The sequence below is a fragment of the Falco peregrinus genome, chromosome 10 (assembly GCF_023634155.1).
Source record: "Falco peregrinus isolate bFalPer1 chromosome 10, bFalPer1.pri, whole genome shotgun sequence".
NCBI lineage: Eukaryota > Metazoa > Chordata > Aves > Falconiformes > Falconidae > Falco > Falco peregrinus.
Window position 1 is genome coordinate 6,998,122 of NC_073730.1, and position 18,113 is coordinate 7,016,234.

An 18,113-nucleotide genomic window follows, 5' to 3' on the forward strand; every position below is an offset into this window, starting at 1 on the left:
GGACCAGGCACCACCAGCCCCTTGACAGGGTGAAGGAGAGCAGGAGCCACTGCCTTCCCCCAGGGTCAGAGGGCTGTCGCATCACCGCCATCGGGTAAGCATTGCCCCGTAGGGACCCAAAATATTGCAATCTGACGTTTAGTGGAGAGCATTAATCATTGGCAGCTTGCTTCATGCTACCGAGGTGATGCTTCTCCGCATCCCAGCTCCCTGCCAGCTTGTTTCACCAGCCCCTTGTCACCACTGGGCAGCAAATCGTCCTCCAACACAGAGGGGCTGGTGTGTGCGTGGTGGCTGCGAACAGAAGCACAAGGGGTATTTTATTTTTGGCCATCCAAGCTCCAGCTAGGAAGGCAGTTTCTCTGGGATGTTTGTAAGGAGCAGGCTTAGACCTCAAGTTTCCTACTGACGTCAGAAAAAGCCCTAAAGGTTGGTTTGTGGGTTTTTTTTTTCTTTTTCTGCAAAAGCACCAGAGACTGCCACCACGGCTCCCCAGTCCATCAGACCCCTCCAATATTAAATTAATGGGAAATAAGTTGATGTGATCAATACAGTGGCCCATACAGCCCGTTAACTTACCTAAGCCATTTTGTCCTCACCACCACGTCTGGCCCGCGCCTCGCGTGTGTGAGCCGTGCCGTGGTGGTGCTTTGGCTGCTGGTGGCATTGAAGCCAGTGCAGCCGTTCCTCCGTGTCAGCAAAAGCTGGCAGGAGCCCGGCCGCTGCCGTGAGGGGCCAAAACCCACGTGTGCCTCCTGCCCAGCCAGTCCTTAGTGGAGGGAACATTCCCATTTATTTTTCTGGAGGCTGGAAGTGCTGCAGAAAGGCAAGCAGCTTCCCATCACAGTGATGGAGATTTCCTACACTCCCCCCAGGCTGTAAATCTCCTTGTCCAGGGAAAAGCAAGCGGCACAGCAATGCCCCACGGGGAAGGCACAGCCTCTTCTTGCCACGTCCACCCACCCGACACCGCAGCCTCCCTCCCTGCCAAGCCCAAAGTACAACCCCATCCCCGGCAGCTCCCCTGGACCCACCGGCACAGCCCAGTAGATCCCGATGAGGAAGCAGTAAGCCCCACGAGCATCCCACCTCACTCCAGCACCCCAGGCTTCGCACATCTTTCTCACTTTCTGGGTATTTGGCCAGCTGGGAGGAATATGAAATGACAAGACAGGCCCACAGGGTGACAGGGCAAGTGCAAGTTTCTGTCTGTGCCCAGCTGTTACAAAACCCCAGCCCTGAATGAGCCACCCTGGGGACTGGCACGTGACGGGGGGGACCCGGAGCTGCTGATGGAGGTGGAGTTTTAACGCTGTTTAATTCAGCAAAGTGGTTGTGTGATGTGGTACAAGTCCTGTCAGCTTGGAGAGGCTGGTTATCCATAAAGCACTCATCTTACACGCGTTAGGTGTGAACCGGAGGGACGGACAGACAGCTGTGTGTCCCTGCTGCCTTTTGTAGTCCCCTCTTCCCAGGATGAGGGCTGGAGCAGAGCTTTCCAAGGGCTGTGACAGCGCTGAGCTGCCTCCCACCCTTATATTGCTTCTGGGGAATCAAGCCACTCCCTGCATGAAAAACACACAGAGGCTGTGACCCAACACTGTGCTTTTATTTATAATATTTTGTTTGGACCCACGGGAAAAGAAAATAAGCCAAAACCCAACCAAATGGTAGAGATGAGCATCTCACCTGGCCCAGCAGCCCTCCCTACAGAGGAGCCGACCAGTCAGCACAGGCTGACAGGTGAGACATCTGATCCAGTACTTGTGTTTAATATGTTAAACCAGTAACTGGGGCCTTCTCGAGGCCCTCTCCCCCTCCCCTGCTGCCCCCCACCCCCCCCCCACCCCCCCAAATACTGATAAATGTCAGAACATGCAAAACCCTGCTCCCATCCTGCTCAGGATATGCGCTCAGCCAGCCAGCTCTGGTGCTGGCGAGCCCACCCAGACCCTGTGCTCTAAAAGCTCCCCTTCGGATCCTGAGGTGTTCCGGAGGGCAGCGGGGGAAGAGAAGGGGCGTTATTGCGGAGCATCTCTGTCCTGGGCACCGCGTTGGCCGCGGGTTAGGTCTGGCCAGCGGTGTGCTGCTGCAGAGCTGACCTGATGGCTTTACAGTCTGTCACCTCCTCCGGCAGGCAGCCCTCCTGGTCCCGGAGCGTAGGGTCGGCCCCTGACTTCAGCAACAACTCCACGATGTCCAAAAACTCACAGGCGGCAGCTGGAGGGAGAAAGGGAAGGATTAGTCTGGGAAGCCTGACCCGAGGCGGCAGTGATGGGCGTTTCTGGAGCGGTGCTGTAGCTGTCAACATCCCATGCGTGTGCCAGAGGCAAAAAATGCCATCTCAGCACCTGGCCAGGCGGAGCAGATCATTTTTCGGGGCAGTGTTCGGTACTCAATGTATTACTTGCCTTTGGATTTAACAGTGCAAAGGAAAGAGACAAGACAGAGTGGAAGAAATGACAAGCCAGGAGTCCCGAGGGGGTGCGACCAGTGCAGCCATCACCCAGAGCCCGCAGCTCAGCCACGGAGCCACCGGGAGCCAGGTGGTTTGCCGGGCATCACCTGGGATGACGCACGGGGTGCCTGGGCACAGTCTGGCTAATGCTCCTTCGCCCCCAGGACTGCAGACACATCTTGGGAAGGGCCCCAGAGTGCAACTGCAGCATGGCACAGAGCCCCAGAGTGCCACCTGGGAAAGCACTGCCTGCTTGCTTTGGTACCCAGAATTTATAACACACTTCTCATTTATAACGTATCGGTAAGCCCCTACTCCTCAGTTGCCTCCTGAACCTCCAGGGCTCCACAGGGAGCAGGTCCCAGGCAGGACATCATCAGTACTGCCTCACACCCGGCTTTCACCCATCATTTCTCCTTGTAGAAAATTCAGATGGTTTTTAGCTGCTGGCTGGCCCTGCCCTAAGCTCCAGGGAATGTGCCTGTGCCCACGGGCAACCAGTAGCACCACTGTTATTCCTAACTCACACCTCCACCAGCAACTATTTTTTTCAACCACGATTTACTCTGTCAAGATAGAATCAAGTTTGACTTGAGCTCTTCCCTGTCCCGAGGATGTAACAGCCTGGCAGCTTTCAGCTCCCCCTCCAACCCGGCTGAAGGATGTTAAAACCAAAAAAAAAACAAAAATAAAAGAACTAGGAAGACCAGGAAAACTCTTAACATTGAAGAGCTGGGCTTGGCTGACGTCAGCAGAAGTCCCAGTCCCTGGATTTTCCCTTAAGCCCGTGCAATGCAGACCCTAGCAAAGCCACAAGCTGCCTTACGAGACTGCACAGCCGGCAGCTTCTTCTTGCATTGGTGGCAACTGGTTTTCACCGTATTTCAGGCGCTTTTACAACATAACCGACCAACTCTTTTTTGCTGTTAAATGTAGTCATTAAAAGCGTCTTCTGCATTACTCCGCAGTTTTCTACCAACCCAAAGGGACAAGCAGCAATGTTTAATTAAAATAAATTTGACGTGTGATTGGAGCTTATACTGAAGGAGATTAAAAAAAAGGGGAACAAAAGGGGCAAGGGGCTGGTGAGGAAGCAGGTGGGGGTGTGGATGAAGCTGAGCTAAAGGGCCAGGGGACGTGTCCCGGGGCGAGGGCACAGCACTCTTGCAGAAAGCAGACTGCCAGGGGTGCCAAGGACGCTGGTGCTGGCAGCTCCTGGGGATGGGGAGCTGGTGCCCGCACGGGGAGAGGCAGCATCCTCGTCTGGTGCCGCTGCCATGGGTGCTGACAGCCCGTGTCCTCGAGCGGGCTGCGGACGTTCCCCAGGGATGAGCACAGCTGCTGGATTTATCGCGCCCCAAGACCCTCGATTTGTCAAGGGCCGGAGCGGCAGCCCTGACACTGGCACGGGTGAAGATGAATTTCCATTCAGCGCAGTTTGCCTTCCGACTCCATTAATCCTCAGGGTTCAGATGATGAATTTCTTTTCTTTTTTTTCTTTCTTTCTTTTTTTTTTTTTATTATTTATTTTCCCTCCAGCGTCCCCTCCCACTGCCCTGCCACAGCACAGAAAGAGCCGAACAGATGGTGCTTTGCAGGGAAGCCGGAGCGCCCATGAGGATACAGAGCCTGCCCACTCTGTGGCCACGTGCTCGGAGAAGCCTTGATTTCCTCTGGGAGAGGCAGCGGCAATGATTTTAGTATTCCCGGTGGGTGGGTGGATGGATGGATGGAGAGGAGACGAAGACTAACGGGCCATTTAGCCGAGAAACCATGCTCGTACCCATCATCACAGCACCGACCGCTGCCTCTGGTCCAGGGGAGAGGGGGTCCAGCGGTGGGTCCCGCTGGTGAGCCGGTGCCTTCGGACCGTGCTGCCAGCTGGCCTCCGCTTAACCTCCGATTAAACCCGGGGTCGGCGCCGATCGGAAGGAGGCAGGATTTATAACCCGCAGCAGGATGCAGTTTGACACCGGCTGTAATCAGGAGAGCTGTCACCACAAGGACAGCTGTCAGGCCACGCTGGCTCATAAAAAGGGATGGAGACACCCTAAAAGCAGTGGCTGCCTCGCTGGCCTTGCTCATGGGATTTAACCCTTCCCCAAACAGCCTCTAACAAAAGGGAAGGCCTTGTAAAAGCACTGCTCTGCTCAGCACCGCCACAGACAGTTTTCACAGGAGCTCTCATGCCTCTCTGCTGCAATTAATGGCTCGGTTACGAAGTGCTTACTGAGATGGTATCAGGAGATTTTCAGTGAGTTCCAGTTTCAGGCCAATAGCCACTTGAATCCAACCCATGCACGCATTTAACAAGCTCTTTTCAAGATCAGGGTGATTTATGACCAGATCAGCTAAGTAAGGGAGCGAGGACAGCCTGGGCGCAGCGATGGTCAGCCAGGGACAGCAGGGCACTTGTGGGCACACCCGACCCAGAGAGGCTTCCCCAAAGATGATGTACAGGGAGGGGAGCTGGGATAATACTCAAGAAGAAGAAAAAATTCTACCACTTAAAACATTTGGGGGAAAAAACCCCTGCTAAACTGTCGTTACTGAAACAGCCGAGCTGGCAGGGCGGATCAGAGAAACCATTTTTGAAATAATGTTATTTAAATCAGTTGTGTTTGTGTTAAACAATCTGCTTCAGTCACCAGCCAGAGGGATCCACCTGCACGTCATTTACATGGAGGTGATGCATCCACCTTTTACTTTCACATGTTGGACCCGCTTGAAGCAGGTGCTCTTGGATAACTTACACACTACGCTTTTGCACGACTTACTATAACCCACTGTGCACCCCTCAGCAGGCAGGTGTCAGTGCTGGAGTTGGGAGCAGGGGAGAGAATCTTCCCAGGAGAGCAAGAGCCCAAACTGTGGCATGAGCTGGGCAGAGGAAGAGGCAATGTGGCATCAGAAGCTGTCACTCTGCTGACACTGCTGCACTAAGCAACAGATTTGCTACTCCAGTCGGAATGATAAAATATTGAAAAACAAGAGTATCCTACAGGAAAGATCACATGGGGAGAAATCATACATTATGGTGATTACAGCGATCGGTTCAGGGGCCCTGGAATCTGGTAGTTTAGATCCAGATCCAAATGCCGTGCCTTGCACTGATGTTCTGCAAAGCAATTTGCCATCCTGCTAATGTCCTTGTGGAGAGATCAGAAAGAGAGAAAAAGACACAAACACTTGAGAATTGCAAGTATGCTCTTAATTACACACTGACAGGCATCGAGAGAGAGTATAAAATAATAACTGGGTATGTCTTAATTTTGGGGGAAAAAAAGTGATACAGATTAAATTGATACTTTTCTCCTATTCCCCGCGCATCAGAACCGCATGTGTCACTTTAGTCTCTACTCTTCTCATTTGGAACTAGAACAATCTTTCAATTAAAGATCACTATAAAATCGCGCATCTAATTAGCACGTTAATTGTTAAGAGGGGCAGGAACTGTAACTTCGCTCTGCTGATTTTGCTAGTGGAGAACCTGCTGCTCTCAGCTGCGATCACACAGGTTTGTCACCAGGACACGATGAGGGGAAGGACACTCAGCCCCTTCCCCTCAGCTGCGGAACCTGGGGAAGCTGGTACCCAGCCTCCTCTCACCCTGCGATGGCTGAGGGATTTAGCATCCCCTAACCAGCGCCACTCCTGGCTCTGGAGGTAGCACAACCACGTCCTGGAGGCACAGAGGGAAAACTCTGCGGAAAGTGAATCATCAACTGGGGGAAAAGGAAGGCTGAGGGTGACATTTGCAAAGGGGAATGAAGGGAGGCCAGCCGTCTTCCTCGCTGCTTCTCCCAGCGCTCTTATTCATACTGTGCTGGGATTTGCCAGTGGAGGTAGCTGCTGGTTAATCAAATCCAGATTCCCTGCTCATATTTCTGCTGAAATTTGCTTTCTGTACATAGACCATTTACTCCAGCTGCAAATCCATCCTGTGAAGAGGGAGCAACCAAGCTGAAAGGCAGCTTACCGTAATGGAGTGCAGTCTGGCCTTCCCCGTCCTGAAAGAGAGACAGAGACTGGTTATTAGAGGTACAGGTAACGTTGTGCGGATACAAGTAAATCCCAGTTTCCAATAAATAAGCTGAATCACAGTGATATTTTAATTGACTAGACAAACAGCCCGGGACACTCAGCTACCTGGCAGTTAGGCTTTGAGTCACCATTCCACCATCAATCCATATTGACGGATAATCAGTATCTATCCACCCATCAGAGTGTGTGGATCACGTCATGACATAAGTATAATTCAGTTCATAGCGTTATCACTTCCAGCCCATAAAAATGAAGGATTTCAGTCCTACAGCCTTGCTTTGGGACCCTCACTAAACCTGGTGCTTTAGTGCAAGATGGTTCTGTGCAAGCCCAGCTTTGGGCAGCTGCTCAAGAGAAGGGTAAAGCACCGGGAGACTGGCACAGCTCAGTGTGCTGCACTCTTCAGCACCAAGGAGCACACAGGGGGAAAAAAAATAATCCCACTTTTCTTCCATCTGAATAAATCTTAGGTCCCTGCTCTTCTGAATTCAGGTCTGGCCAAAGGTGGACCTGAAGCCCAAGTCATTTCTGTTGGGCTGCTGGCATCCCTGCAGGATGACAGCAGGGAAAGGGCTACGCAGAGCGCTCGGGAATGAAAGCCGGTGGCTGAACTCATCCTTGTGAAACACCTGCAGCGCAAGGGCAAAGCAAACCGCATGATTTGAAGACATTGGCACGCAGCTCCCTTTTCGAGCTAACACGTACGCCACTGCATCAGCTGCAATGGTCTGGGAAGCATGTCCCCTTTCCCAGACTTGGCAAGCACGGGTAGGGCTTTGCCGATGAGCGGTTGGTGCTCACGTGGCACGTCCAGCAGCGCAAACTCAGGCACCTCGCTGTGCCACAGCCTCATCCTGCCACAAGAACAGGTGAAATAACAGAAGGAAAGAATTACCGGCCCCTTTGCTTTCACTACCCCACCAGGATTAGCCTCTAATTCAGTTCTTTGCCTCCTTAATTTATTTGCATCTGTTTATGGAGACTTAAGTTTTTAATTACCATCATCTTCGGGATTAAGGTGCAAATTCTGCACTCTGCTGTGGATTCTGGAGTAGGCGAAAGGGAAAAGTAGAACAGGAGAACAGGTAGAACTCCCACCCGTAGCTGTTTGGAGACTTCTGGTTTCCCAGCCTGTTATTCTGTTTGATATTAACCCTTCAGCTGAGGAACTGGGAATGACTTGTGTGTCAGGCTGGGAGGTGCCACGCTTTGCTCTGGGACTCCACACCAACACGACAACCACAGGAGCAACAGGGACAAAAGAGAAAAGCCAGATCTAACAGGCATTTGCTGCCTGAACATCCATTTCACGTTTTTTCTGAGCAAAGGGGGGGGGGGGGGGCTCAGATTTTCCCTCCCACGTGCCACTATGCCCCATCCATGGCACTCATACCAGCGTTTGGAGGTGCCTTGTTTCAAGGACCCTATTTCTGCCCAAATTGTAGGGAGCATAATGCAAATGTGTGTCATTAGAAGATACCGCAAAGCAAACAATTGAAGAAATCAAGGGCAGCATCCATTGATTATTCCACACTAATAAGGTAACCGATCTGAGCCAGAGCCCCGGTGCGGTCCTTAAGCACATGCCTGCTCGGAGGAGTGACAGGGCTGGCACTGACTTCAGCAAAATACGGAGCAGGGCTGGGGAAGAAGAGGCAGGAGCACTACAAATGAGTTATGGGAAAGGCAGGCTTTCAAATATGCGGGTTTTGTGTGTGCTGGGGGATGGGAAGCCAGCTCCCCTCCGCATCCCCGCCTTCAAAATTACAGCTGACCAAACCTGCAGGTGAACGGGCTTGGAGACGCGCAGCAGAAATGCCTTTCCATGGGAACGCTTTGCTGCAAAACTCCTTATAAAATACGTAGGACCGTTCCAGGAACACTACAGCCATTTGTTCCTCTTCCAAAGGCCTGCGTAAAGCACTGCTGCTTCAGCAGCAGCCTGCGGGCTAGCAGGGCTTTTTGTTTCTCTTAGGTGGACTTTCTGGCATTTATGGGGCTAAGAAGGGAGCGCAAGTCCCAGCATACAAAATGTGTCTCTTTAATCCCAGTGTGGTTTTTAAAAAGAACTATTAATCCCATGTTATGCAAACATTGTTTACACTTTATTTAAACTGTGGATTTCTCCCCCCCCCCCCCCCCCCCGCCCCCGCTTTGAGCCTGACGGCTGGCCAAATGCTATTTGTTATACTTCTCAGATGCTACGCTATTTGCTTGTGTTTCCTCTGTGACAAATTTTAATCCAGGTAAATGGAAAAAGCTCTAGCGTGGTCACTCACTAAGGACCTTGAAATGCCCTTGGGAAGCTGCTGATCCCGATCCCTCTTTGATTTGGCTTTTTGGAGCACCATGGCTAATCTGAGGCCAACGTGCCTGGCCTCTCTGCGCACAGCGCTTGGCTCCATGTACAGCAACACTGAGCCTTCGGTGCAAAATGGTCACACCTGGAAACTAATCACAGACAGGCTGTGAAAGTGAGGATTACAGCTCCCATCGTGGAAATTACGTGAGATGAGTATCGTCTACCAGGCGCTGGAAATGTTTTGCAACAAAACAAGACGTGTAGAAGTGGTCTTAAGATGAATTCTAGCTGGTTGTGATGCAAGGGATACCTCCCAAAGTGCAACAGAAAGCAGTGGTTTCTGGAGCATCCTATGCAAGGTGTGGTGTGTCCTTCTGCCAGGACATGCCTCTCTTAGGACAAATGACCCCCAACGGTGAGTGGACAGGGACAACCTGCTGCACCCTGCCCAGGACACTGGTAACTGTCACTGCCTGGCCCGGGGGCGCTGGCACTGGTCAGGAGCAGGATGTCCCGATCGCATCCTCCACAGCTGGGAGGAGTGCAGAGATGCTGGCAGTGATCCGATGGACCATTTTGCTCATCTGTCTTACAAGCAGGGGCAGATAATTTTTCTCCATTGAAAGCCACCAGGATTTTTGTTGACTTATTTTATACAAAACACCGAGTTGGAGGGGGATGTTTGTTGTGACTGTTCACTTCTTCTCTCTCCCATTTAGCTTTCTGATTACAGCAATGTAAATCATACAGAGCTGCAAGTACACCAAGACCTAGATTCCACTGATACACACTGAAACCAATCATTTCATAAATCTGTAACGTAAAAACCTGAATACTGTAACTAGTTATTTCCAAACTGTGCCTATGGAAAGTTAGGTAATCATGGTATATTATCATTTCTGTGCTAAGGCATGTTAAAAAAATTTAGACTTCCCCCCCCGCAATATGAGCTTCTGTAGTGTGACAGGAGCACAAAGAGAAGGTGTTGAGTAGGGGAGCTGATGTCAGGGAGTGCAGAATAAGTGATGGGCAGCTCTGGGGCCAACACCAAGCTCTGCTCTATGCCAGGATGCCTCTGAGAAACGCCCTTTCATCCATGTGTTAGCTGGAACAACGTCAATGCGACAGGTTAAAAAGGAGGAAATCAGTGCTCTGATTCAGTGAACTTCAACACAAAAGGGGGAAAAGGCCAGGCTCAAAGCAGTATTACGTGTTTCTGTAAAGCTTTGCTTTCGGCTTGCCAGGCACTGGCAGGTTCCTGCCCCTGAGCCCTTTTAGCAATATCCTGTCTACACAAAGGAGGAGCTTGTGGAAATGGCAGAACCCATCCAGGCAGAGAGAAGGTGACCAGAAATGAAGGAAAGACCATTACACACTCAAATGCAGGACACTCAGTCCCATACTTGCAAGTCACTGACCAACAACAGATCAATTCCAAGCTCTCCTCTTTCCTCTCAATGCTGCGTGCCATCCCTGGTGACTTTTACAGCCTGCTGGCACAACTGGCCACATCAGGATGACAGTCAAGCTGCACGGCCTTCAAGGGACATGAGAGCGTTTCCAAATACTTCAAAACTAAAACCGAATGTCCACATTTACCAACCCCCTCAAAACAAAAGATGCTACAAAATCACCAGTACCTCCCACATCCATGGTCTGCGACAGATGTCACTCAATGAAAATCCAACTACCAGTGGGTAACTTATTGGATAACAGGATTTTGTTCTGCTCCTGAGAAATTTAAGCAAGAGAAATGAGAGAAGATGGACCGAGCGCAGATGGACCAACTGTCTTATCCGTTAAGTGGTACTATGGCTACTGCACGTCAATTTTGTCTTATAAGTGATAGGATTATATCGGTGTTGCCATCCCATGTTCATTCCTTGGGAATTTCTGTACCCTGCTTAACCTAACACAAGGTTTCTGGACTGAGGGGCAGAGACATGGAAATGGCATGGCTGAGCCCTGCTGAGCTGCTGCACGCGCTATAAAACCTGACTGCTGCTGCTCTGCCACGGTAAGCAGACCCTGACGAGCCGGTGTTCCACTGTGCTGGTTTCAGGGGACATTTTTTAAAACAGTGTTATCTAAACATCGATCTTCCAGACCTGCCTCATGTGCTCTCCCAGGTGTGTGCAGAGACCTCGGCGAGTGGGATGGCAGCCCTAAGGGAGATGCTGTCGCTTCCTCCATCTACTCTGTTTTATTTAGCGCAAAAGAGGAAAACCAAAACCACGCTGGTGACCTGGGTGAGCTTTGGTCCAGCCAGACCCCATATCGGTGATGAAGCTGGGGCTGGACAGCCCTCCACACCAGCTGCAGGGGTCTGTACGGGACCCCATACCTCCTCGGGTGCTGGCCCACACTGAGCCCTCAGCTCTGTGCCTTCAATCACATCTCCAAGCATAGACACGATGAGCAGGAAAAGCGCAGTAGGAAACACAGACATTGCTCTTTTGAGGGGATAGCACAAGCACCCTTTATTTTAAGGTATTCTTTCCCCGCATCACCTCTTCTTTCTGTTCATTTGTGGCACTTTTGAAGGTGCACACTTGTTCCCATCGGCGCACTCCCAATGTTGGCAGGGATCACAGGAGATAAGACCGATGAGGTGATAAGAGTGTTTAACAGCACTGGGTTCTGGGCAGCACGGATGGGCCGGAGGGAAGATAAATATTTACACTACATCTTTAGAAGGTGAGTGAATAGAAAAGGCTAGAATAATACAGCCTCCGAACAAGCACTGGTGCTTAGGAGCTGTAAATCTAAATCTCTGCAGCCTCACGACACACACTCACTCAAGCCAGGGAGATGAAAAATAGCAAGAAAATACTTCCCTCCACTTTTAAAAAGGGTTTTATTTCTCATTTATTTCCACTTTACACTTCAACATCCCAACAATTTACTTTAACCTCATCACCTTCTTTTTCTTTCCCTGAAATTTTATCCCCAAGACAACTGAGGGCGCGACTACAGCTAAAAGCATACCAGAATTTACATGCTAATACCCACCAATATGTAAAACCAGGCAATGCAGGCTAATATAACTGGTTCAGACTCCACCAGACAATTCAGTAGATGGCCCCAGCACAGCTTTTATTTTCATTTACACGCTGCTTTTGCACACAGCAGCCTAGGTTTGGACACGTATATCAACACATGTAAAATGAATGCTTGTCCAACTGAAGGAGCTAGATGAGTGGATCGCTGTGTGTGCAAATGTTGGCACAGAAAAGCAATGGAATTTAGTTTGGAATTTGATCCTGTTCTTTTAAAATCCCTACCTTAAACCAGTAGGCCCCCACATGCAAATAGACTTTTGCTTCTAGTTGTTTCCTGAGCCATAAAGCGATGCCAGCGACAGTGCAATCTGAGAAACAAGACCATCTAACAGCTTTGTGCCAAAGCATCTAGAGTCCCAAATAGCTCGGACCCTAGAAAAATAAAGCAGATCTTTATGTTTTCTCCCCGTTTTTCAGCTTTTGATTTTGCTAAGCCAAAATATACTTGTGCCCGCTTACTTTCACCTGCTGTTTTAGACTGGCTGGCCCACACAAGGATAATTAGTTAGCTGGTGCTTGTGAAATGCTTGTAAGGTTGCAGTTGTTGATGTTAAGTATAGGCTGTTGTGAGACATCACCATGTGCATCCTTGGTGCCAGCTCGAAGGTGGCTCAGGCACTCCCCGAGGACCAACACTGTGGGACAAAGGATAGAGAGCAACCTCTGGCAGAAGCAAAACCAAAATCCATGCGCTGGTCATGAACGGCTGCTATTTGGGGACTGCAAATAGCTCAGGCTGACAAGTGCAGGGCTCAGGTATCCTGTAAGTTTGGCTCCTCAATGAACTTTTCCACCTACCTCCCTTGCATGTGGGCAGGCTTGGCGGGGACCCCCTCTCCTAGTGAGCTGTCCACTTCCCCGAGCTCATTCCTCTGTCCCCTTCCCCTCCATTCAGACCTCTTCCTGCACTGTGCCGGGCAGACAGCCGTAGGGATGGAAGGTGCTAGACAGATCTTTATCACCACCTCTTGGGCCCTTCTCCAGCGCCTACCTGCCAGGCTATCATTTGGCCTATCTTCTAAGTGCCTCACAGATAAATTAGATCTGCATAGAGAAGCAATTATTACATTTCTAATGGCATGAACCCTTACAGCACAATCTGCTAGTGAAAGGCAAAGAAAATTGCATTAGCTTTTGTTTGATTCAAAATTATGATCAAGGGAAGAGGGATGCTGAAGCCCTTTAAAGCCAAGCCTCCGAGCTGGGGATCTTTCTGTCTGGGGACCTCCCTATTCATATTTGCTGCTTGAGCTCATTCATTTAGGTGCACTAATTTGGAGGAGCCCTCCACTTTGCAAGGCTGCTGTCAAAACCAGATCTAAGAAAGCTCAGAGAGAATACGAGGCTCAGGAGCTGCCACCCCCTCCCTCCCGGAGCCTGCGTCTGCTAATGCACCCAAACGCCACCGGCCCGAGGAGTTCAGTGTGCCAGGGTTACGCTAATCCCCCATCGCCCTAGTTTCTAACTGGTGGTGTACCTAAATTTCCAAGTGCAATTTCAGTGGGATTTATCACATCTACTATCATCAGCGTGTAGTGCTGCTGGCACAGATACAGACTCTCAATATCCCGCCGCAGACGTGGCTGTCTTTAATTGCAGAACAAACCCATTTCTGAATCTATACAGCGGCTCGTGCAGCGACACCGAAACTCTCCGGGCTGTTTTCTTGTTTAGCATTTTCATCCCTATTTGCAGCCGTCACTCCACGCACAGCGGTGTATTTGTACGTACGTGTTTACAGGTTGCTCCAAAGAATATTTGCTGCTGCCTGTTCCCTCCAGCACCAGGCATCTTGCTGCTCATCAAAACCCAAGTGCGCTGGTGCAACAGAAAAGCTGCCAGGAAGCTGCGGGCTTCCTCAGCCCAGGGATCAAGAGCCAGTGCCTAGAGCTGTAACAAGTGTCACAGCGCTGCAGCTGAGCCAGCAGCCTCCAACAAAACTATGCAAACGCCATCCCAGGCGGCAAACAGGACAATATTCCTAAAGGCAAGATGCTAAAATCGCATTTCTCAGGGTGTTTCCCTGCCCCCTCCCCATGTAAAAGTTAGCAGCTCTTGTACTGCTTTATCACTTTAGTGTGGCTGAAGCAGATACCTGGTTATTTAAGGGGCAGGATAAATGGGCTGAGACAGCTTTCCCATCCCCAATTCACTAGGGAACGCTTGGAAATTCCACCTGACACTGGGACCGCGCTGTGCTCTTAAACAATCTCCCGTCTGATCCGATTGTTCCCCAGTGGGGAGGCAGGCTGCAGCTAGCTCAAGAGTCATTGATTGGATTAACAGCCTAATTCCCAACAGATGAATAGAATACTGATGTCTTGTCAGCCCACATCATAGAAGGAAAACACAATCTGCTTCTACAGCCCCGAAATTTAACCCTTTGCTTCCCTGTTCCCCCTCCCCAGGGCACACAGCTGAAGGCACAGGTCCGGCACTTTCAGCTCAAGATCATAGCCATTTGAATGAGAAAAGATGTATTAACCTTTGGGACGCTTTGCCTAATCATCTACATGCCATGGGATCATACGTTATTTTCCATAAGGCTGGTTTTGTAAGAAGCCCTCTTTTCATCCTTTCTAGACAGGAGAGATTTATACCAGGCACCTTAATTTATTATTTTTTTTTTATTATTACTCTCTATTTTACCACCTGCCATTAAAGGAAATACTGTATGCTTCACAGTAAGTGGTGGAAAATTCATTAGCTTAACGATATTTATTCTGAAATATACAGCTATTGAGCGTTTTCCGAGTCTATCATTTGATTAGGAGGAGAGATCCACCTGGAGAGGAGCATCCAGCCGCGTTGCTGGAGAGGCATCGCTGCAAGGCTCTCTCCCTCCAGCAGCTCTTGGCAAGCTGTGGGGCAGGGCACAGAAGCAAGGCACATCATTTGCTCTCGGAGAGCTCCCGTTCTCCACCTCCTAATGGAGACACTAATGTTTTCTTACCTCATAGAAAGACTGTGATAAGAAATTAATTGCTACTGGTCAAATGTTCACTACTACAGAAGCAGGACCGTGTGCATATTAAAGAGATTCTCCAAGAACAAAATTTATTTATGGACTCCTTGGCACTGCCTGCATTTGTTTCCTTGCTCAGGAGACAAGAATAAATAAAAATCACCTGATTTTAAGAAATGTATCCAAAATGACCTATTTTTGCCTCAGGTCACTGGGGTCCATAATGCTGTGGGTTTTGTTTCCTTCCAACAGCCACCTTTTATGCCTGCATTTACAAAACAGGCAGATATACATTTAAATACTGTCATTTTTTTCAGCAGCAACCCTAGAATATACAGGAACAGAGCTACAGCACTCATGCCAGGACTGTACCCCATATTGAGAGGTGGCCTCTGGCGCATCTCTGATGTGACAGTCTCAGTGGCAACAATAGCTTACCAACTCTTTAACCGGCTTTCCCACCTCTGCAAGGTGTGTATCATCTCAGGTCAGCCAGGTTGTTCTGTGAAGCAGAAATAAGGTATTTCCAGTTTCATTTGGATTTTACAGCTCACATGCAGAGCGGAAACATTACCTCCATCACTCCTTGACTCTAAAAAACTAATTAGCCCAGCACTAACGTGACAAATAGGAGAGAAAGCATGAAAGGATGCGGGTGCACACCCCCCCCTTTTTTCCCCCCTCCTTTTAACAGTACCTTTCACGACATCAATATGCATATAAAAAACTTGCTAGGACACTGAACGAAAGGAAGAGGCCTTCCCTCTCCTGGCTGCCAATACATCAACCCTATAGAGCCCTGTCTGCAGAGATGCAGGGTGCTCCGTGTTCACCACACGGGCCGTGGGGAGGCAACACTATGCATTAATGACAGAGCTGCCTTGACCAAAACAATTAGCGAGAGATGCCACATTGACTCAAACAATTCAATTAATGCAGTATTAGTGCTAGTATTTTAAAGTCATTCGAATTATTAGCTCCTTTTACAAACTGAAACCATAATGTTTCATTTTCATCCCAGATGTGAATTGCTCCAGAACGGCAATAAATAAATAAGTCAAATGACCCCTGTCCAGCCCAGCCCCTGTCCTGTAATGTGGCTGCATTGTATATTCACGAATCCAGGTTAAGGATAGTGACTGGGGCAGTTGTGCCCTGGAACTAGCAGACTGCAGGTTTTATAAATACATACAGAAATAATTAAAATCTAAGGGGTTTAGAAGGGTTAATCTCCTTTAAATAATCTCTGCCACAAAGCCTGTAAAGTCACTGCTGGCATCGTGCCCGCATGGGACCGGCTGTCGGATATCAGGGCAGCACGTGTGGATGGGAGCAGAGAGATTAAGTGGAAGTGCTGCCGCGGTGGCCTATCAGACATGCTGCTCCCCTGCATATGGCTCCCCCGGCCACTACCGAGGGGCTGGAAATGCTGCGAGCAGGATAGGATCCAGCGCCAACCAGCAAGTCAACATGCCACTTGCTCCACCTGATTAAAGAGAGAGAGGAGGAAGCTTGATTAGGCTGCTAAATTTAGCAAGTTGGACAGGAGACAGCAGGAGCCGGCAGAATTGCTGCCATTGCTCAGTTCACCTGAGTCCTTCCCGACTTCAAAGCAAATGATGGCTTATATTTATTTAAAGGGATTCAGGACTTTGGAAATTACCCTACAGGCTTGAACCCACAGCCCTGGGTGGCCAAGGAGATGTTGCACTTTTAATTGTCAACTACAATGGACCAAGAGCTGCCACTCTGCATTTCAGGTGGTCCTCTTCGGATAAACTCACATTTTAAAGCCGACAGCCGAGTGACCACTAGAGACAAAGCAATCCAAAAGCAAGCAGAGAAACCACTCCTGGGTAGGCTGAAGCAGCGCCCTGTCTGAACCCAGGAGTTTCATTTCCACGGAACGGGGCAAAGGCAGGCTCAGCTGAAATGCCCAGAACCCTGCAGGAGCGGCTGGAGCGCTGGCAGGGAGGCTGCAGTATCATGACTGACGACCGCAGGCACAGTTGCAGCAAAAGCACAGCCAAGTTGCACGTGTCCATGTGCCGCAGGAGTGGCAGAGGTGCTGCTAATGGCCCAGGGATCTTTTTTAAGTCAGTGAGGCTGAAGGCTCTGGAGACTATTTTGGTCTCATAAACCTTCCTTGGTTTGGCGTGCAAAATCAAAACTTTAGGTGTTGAGATGATCTGAAGCATCCTCTGACCTCATTAAATGGGATCTGGATTTTATTAAGCCAAGCTTGGGGAAGCCTGGGCTAGCAAGGGAGCTGACTTACAGCGGCCCTTGGCCCACAGCTTCAAAGACACTTCTTTCTTCTGCTTCGTTAGAAAAACCCAACACCAGGGACCTCGCTCGGACATCTCAAAGCACCTCAGGACAGTGCTGTGCCCTGCAGCCTCCAGACAGCCCTTCCTTCCCGAGCATGCCTGTTTCTTAAGGATGATGACTCCTCTTTGTGGCTAATCTGGAATTAAAGAGGACGTTCGCACACTCACAGCTGTCTGCCAGAGGGGGAAGGCATCAGAGCCTGGATCCTGCCCCAAAGTGGACCACTGCCAGGGAGAAGCTGACTGCATGTGTTGATTTAAGAAGCTCCCATCTCATCACCTCAAAGGGTTGCTGGTTTTGTGACATCCAACAGCCTTTTAGCAGCCTCTGTGAATTTTATTAGTAGCTGATTTACCATTTTTTATTTTATAAGGCATGAAGCTGCTCTTTCATTTGATCATCCACCACCAAGTACAACTAGATGTCAGACTCTGAAAACTCTCGTCTCAGTCTATGATCGTTGGGACTTGTTCCTGATGGAAGAAAGGAGAAATAAATAGAGAGGGAAAACATTTATTGGTGCTGCTTATTCACAGACAGTCAGGTTTCCGAACCACTATTAATAAAGTGCCAATGCTAAAGAAAAAAGGAAAAATGTCTGGAGAAAACTGCCTCAGGGCATCACACTAAATCAGTAACTGGGATTTCTCGATGGAGCCACGTTGCTATTAAAATAAAGCTGAACTAAGTATTTGCAGTCTGGTCTGTCATTACTTGTTTAGTGAGATGCAAAACTATCCTCACTTTAAAGGGCTCTTTCAAAGTCTAGAGGCAGCACTTGCTTCCTCCTTGTGCTGTATAATAGAGGTGTTCCTAATGAAATTCAGCAGGAGCTGGAGATAACCAGGGAAAACCATGGCCAACTTTGTAACGGACAGATTTATGTTCAGGGACGTCCTGCTTTTTGAATGAGTTACTCTGCACAGGGCAGGAATCACAGTTTTGCCATTC

At 49.5% G+C, this 18,113-nt stretch overlaps 1 protein-coding gene across 4 annotated transcripts in view; it reads right to left on the minus strand.

Moving 5' to 3' along the window:
• Positions 1-1,588: 1,588 nt before the first annotated feature.
• ACBD6 (acyl-CoA binding domain containing 6) overlaps positions 1,589-18,113 on the minus strand; it is an 87,987-nt gene continuing 71,462 nt past the window's right edge. For 2 of the 4 annotated variants that reach the window (XM_055815452.1, XM_055815449.1), the window contains 2 exons: positions 6,438-6,468; positions 1,589-2,220 (listed from right to left, as the gene is read on the minus strand). In XM_055815452.1, the coding sequence (XP_055671427.1) occupies positions 2,066-2,220; positions 6,438-6,468 (186 nt within the window). In that variant the 3' untranslated portion in view covers positions 1,589-2,065. Of the gene's footprint in view, positions 2,221-6,437; positions 6,469-9,758; positions 10,536-15,576; positions 17,636-18,113 lie in introns of those variants that run through there. The other 2 variants (XM_055815453.1, XM_055815455.1) reach the window with 2 other exon arrangements.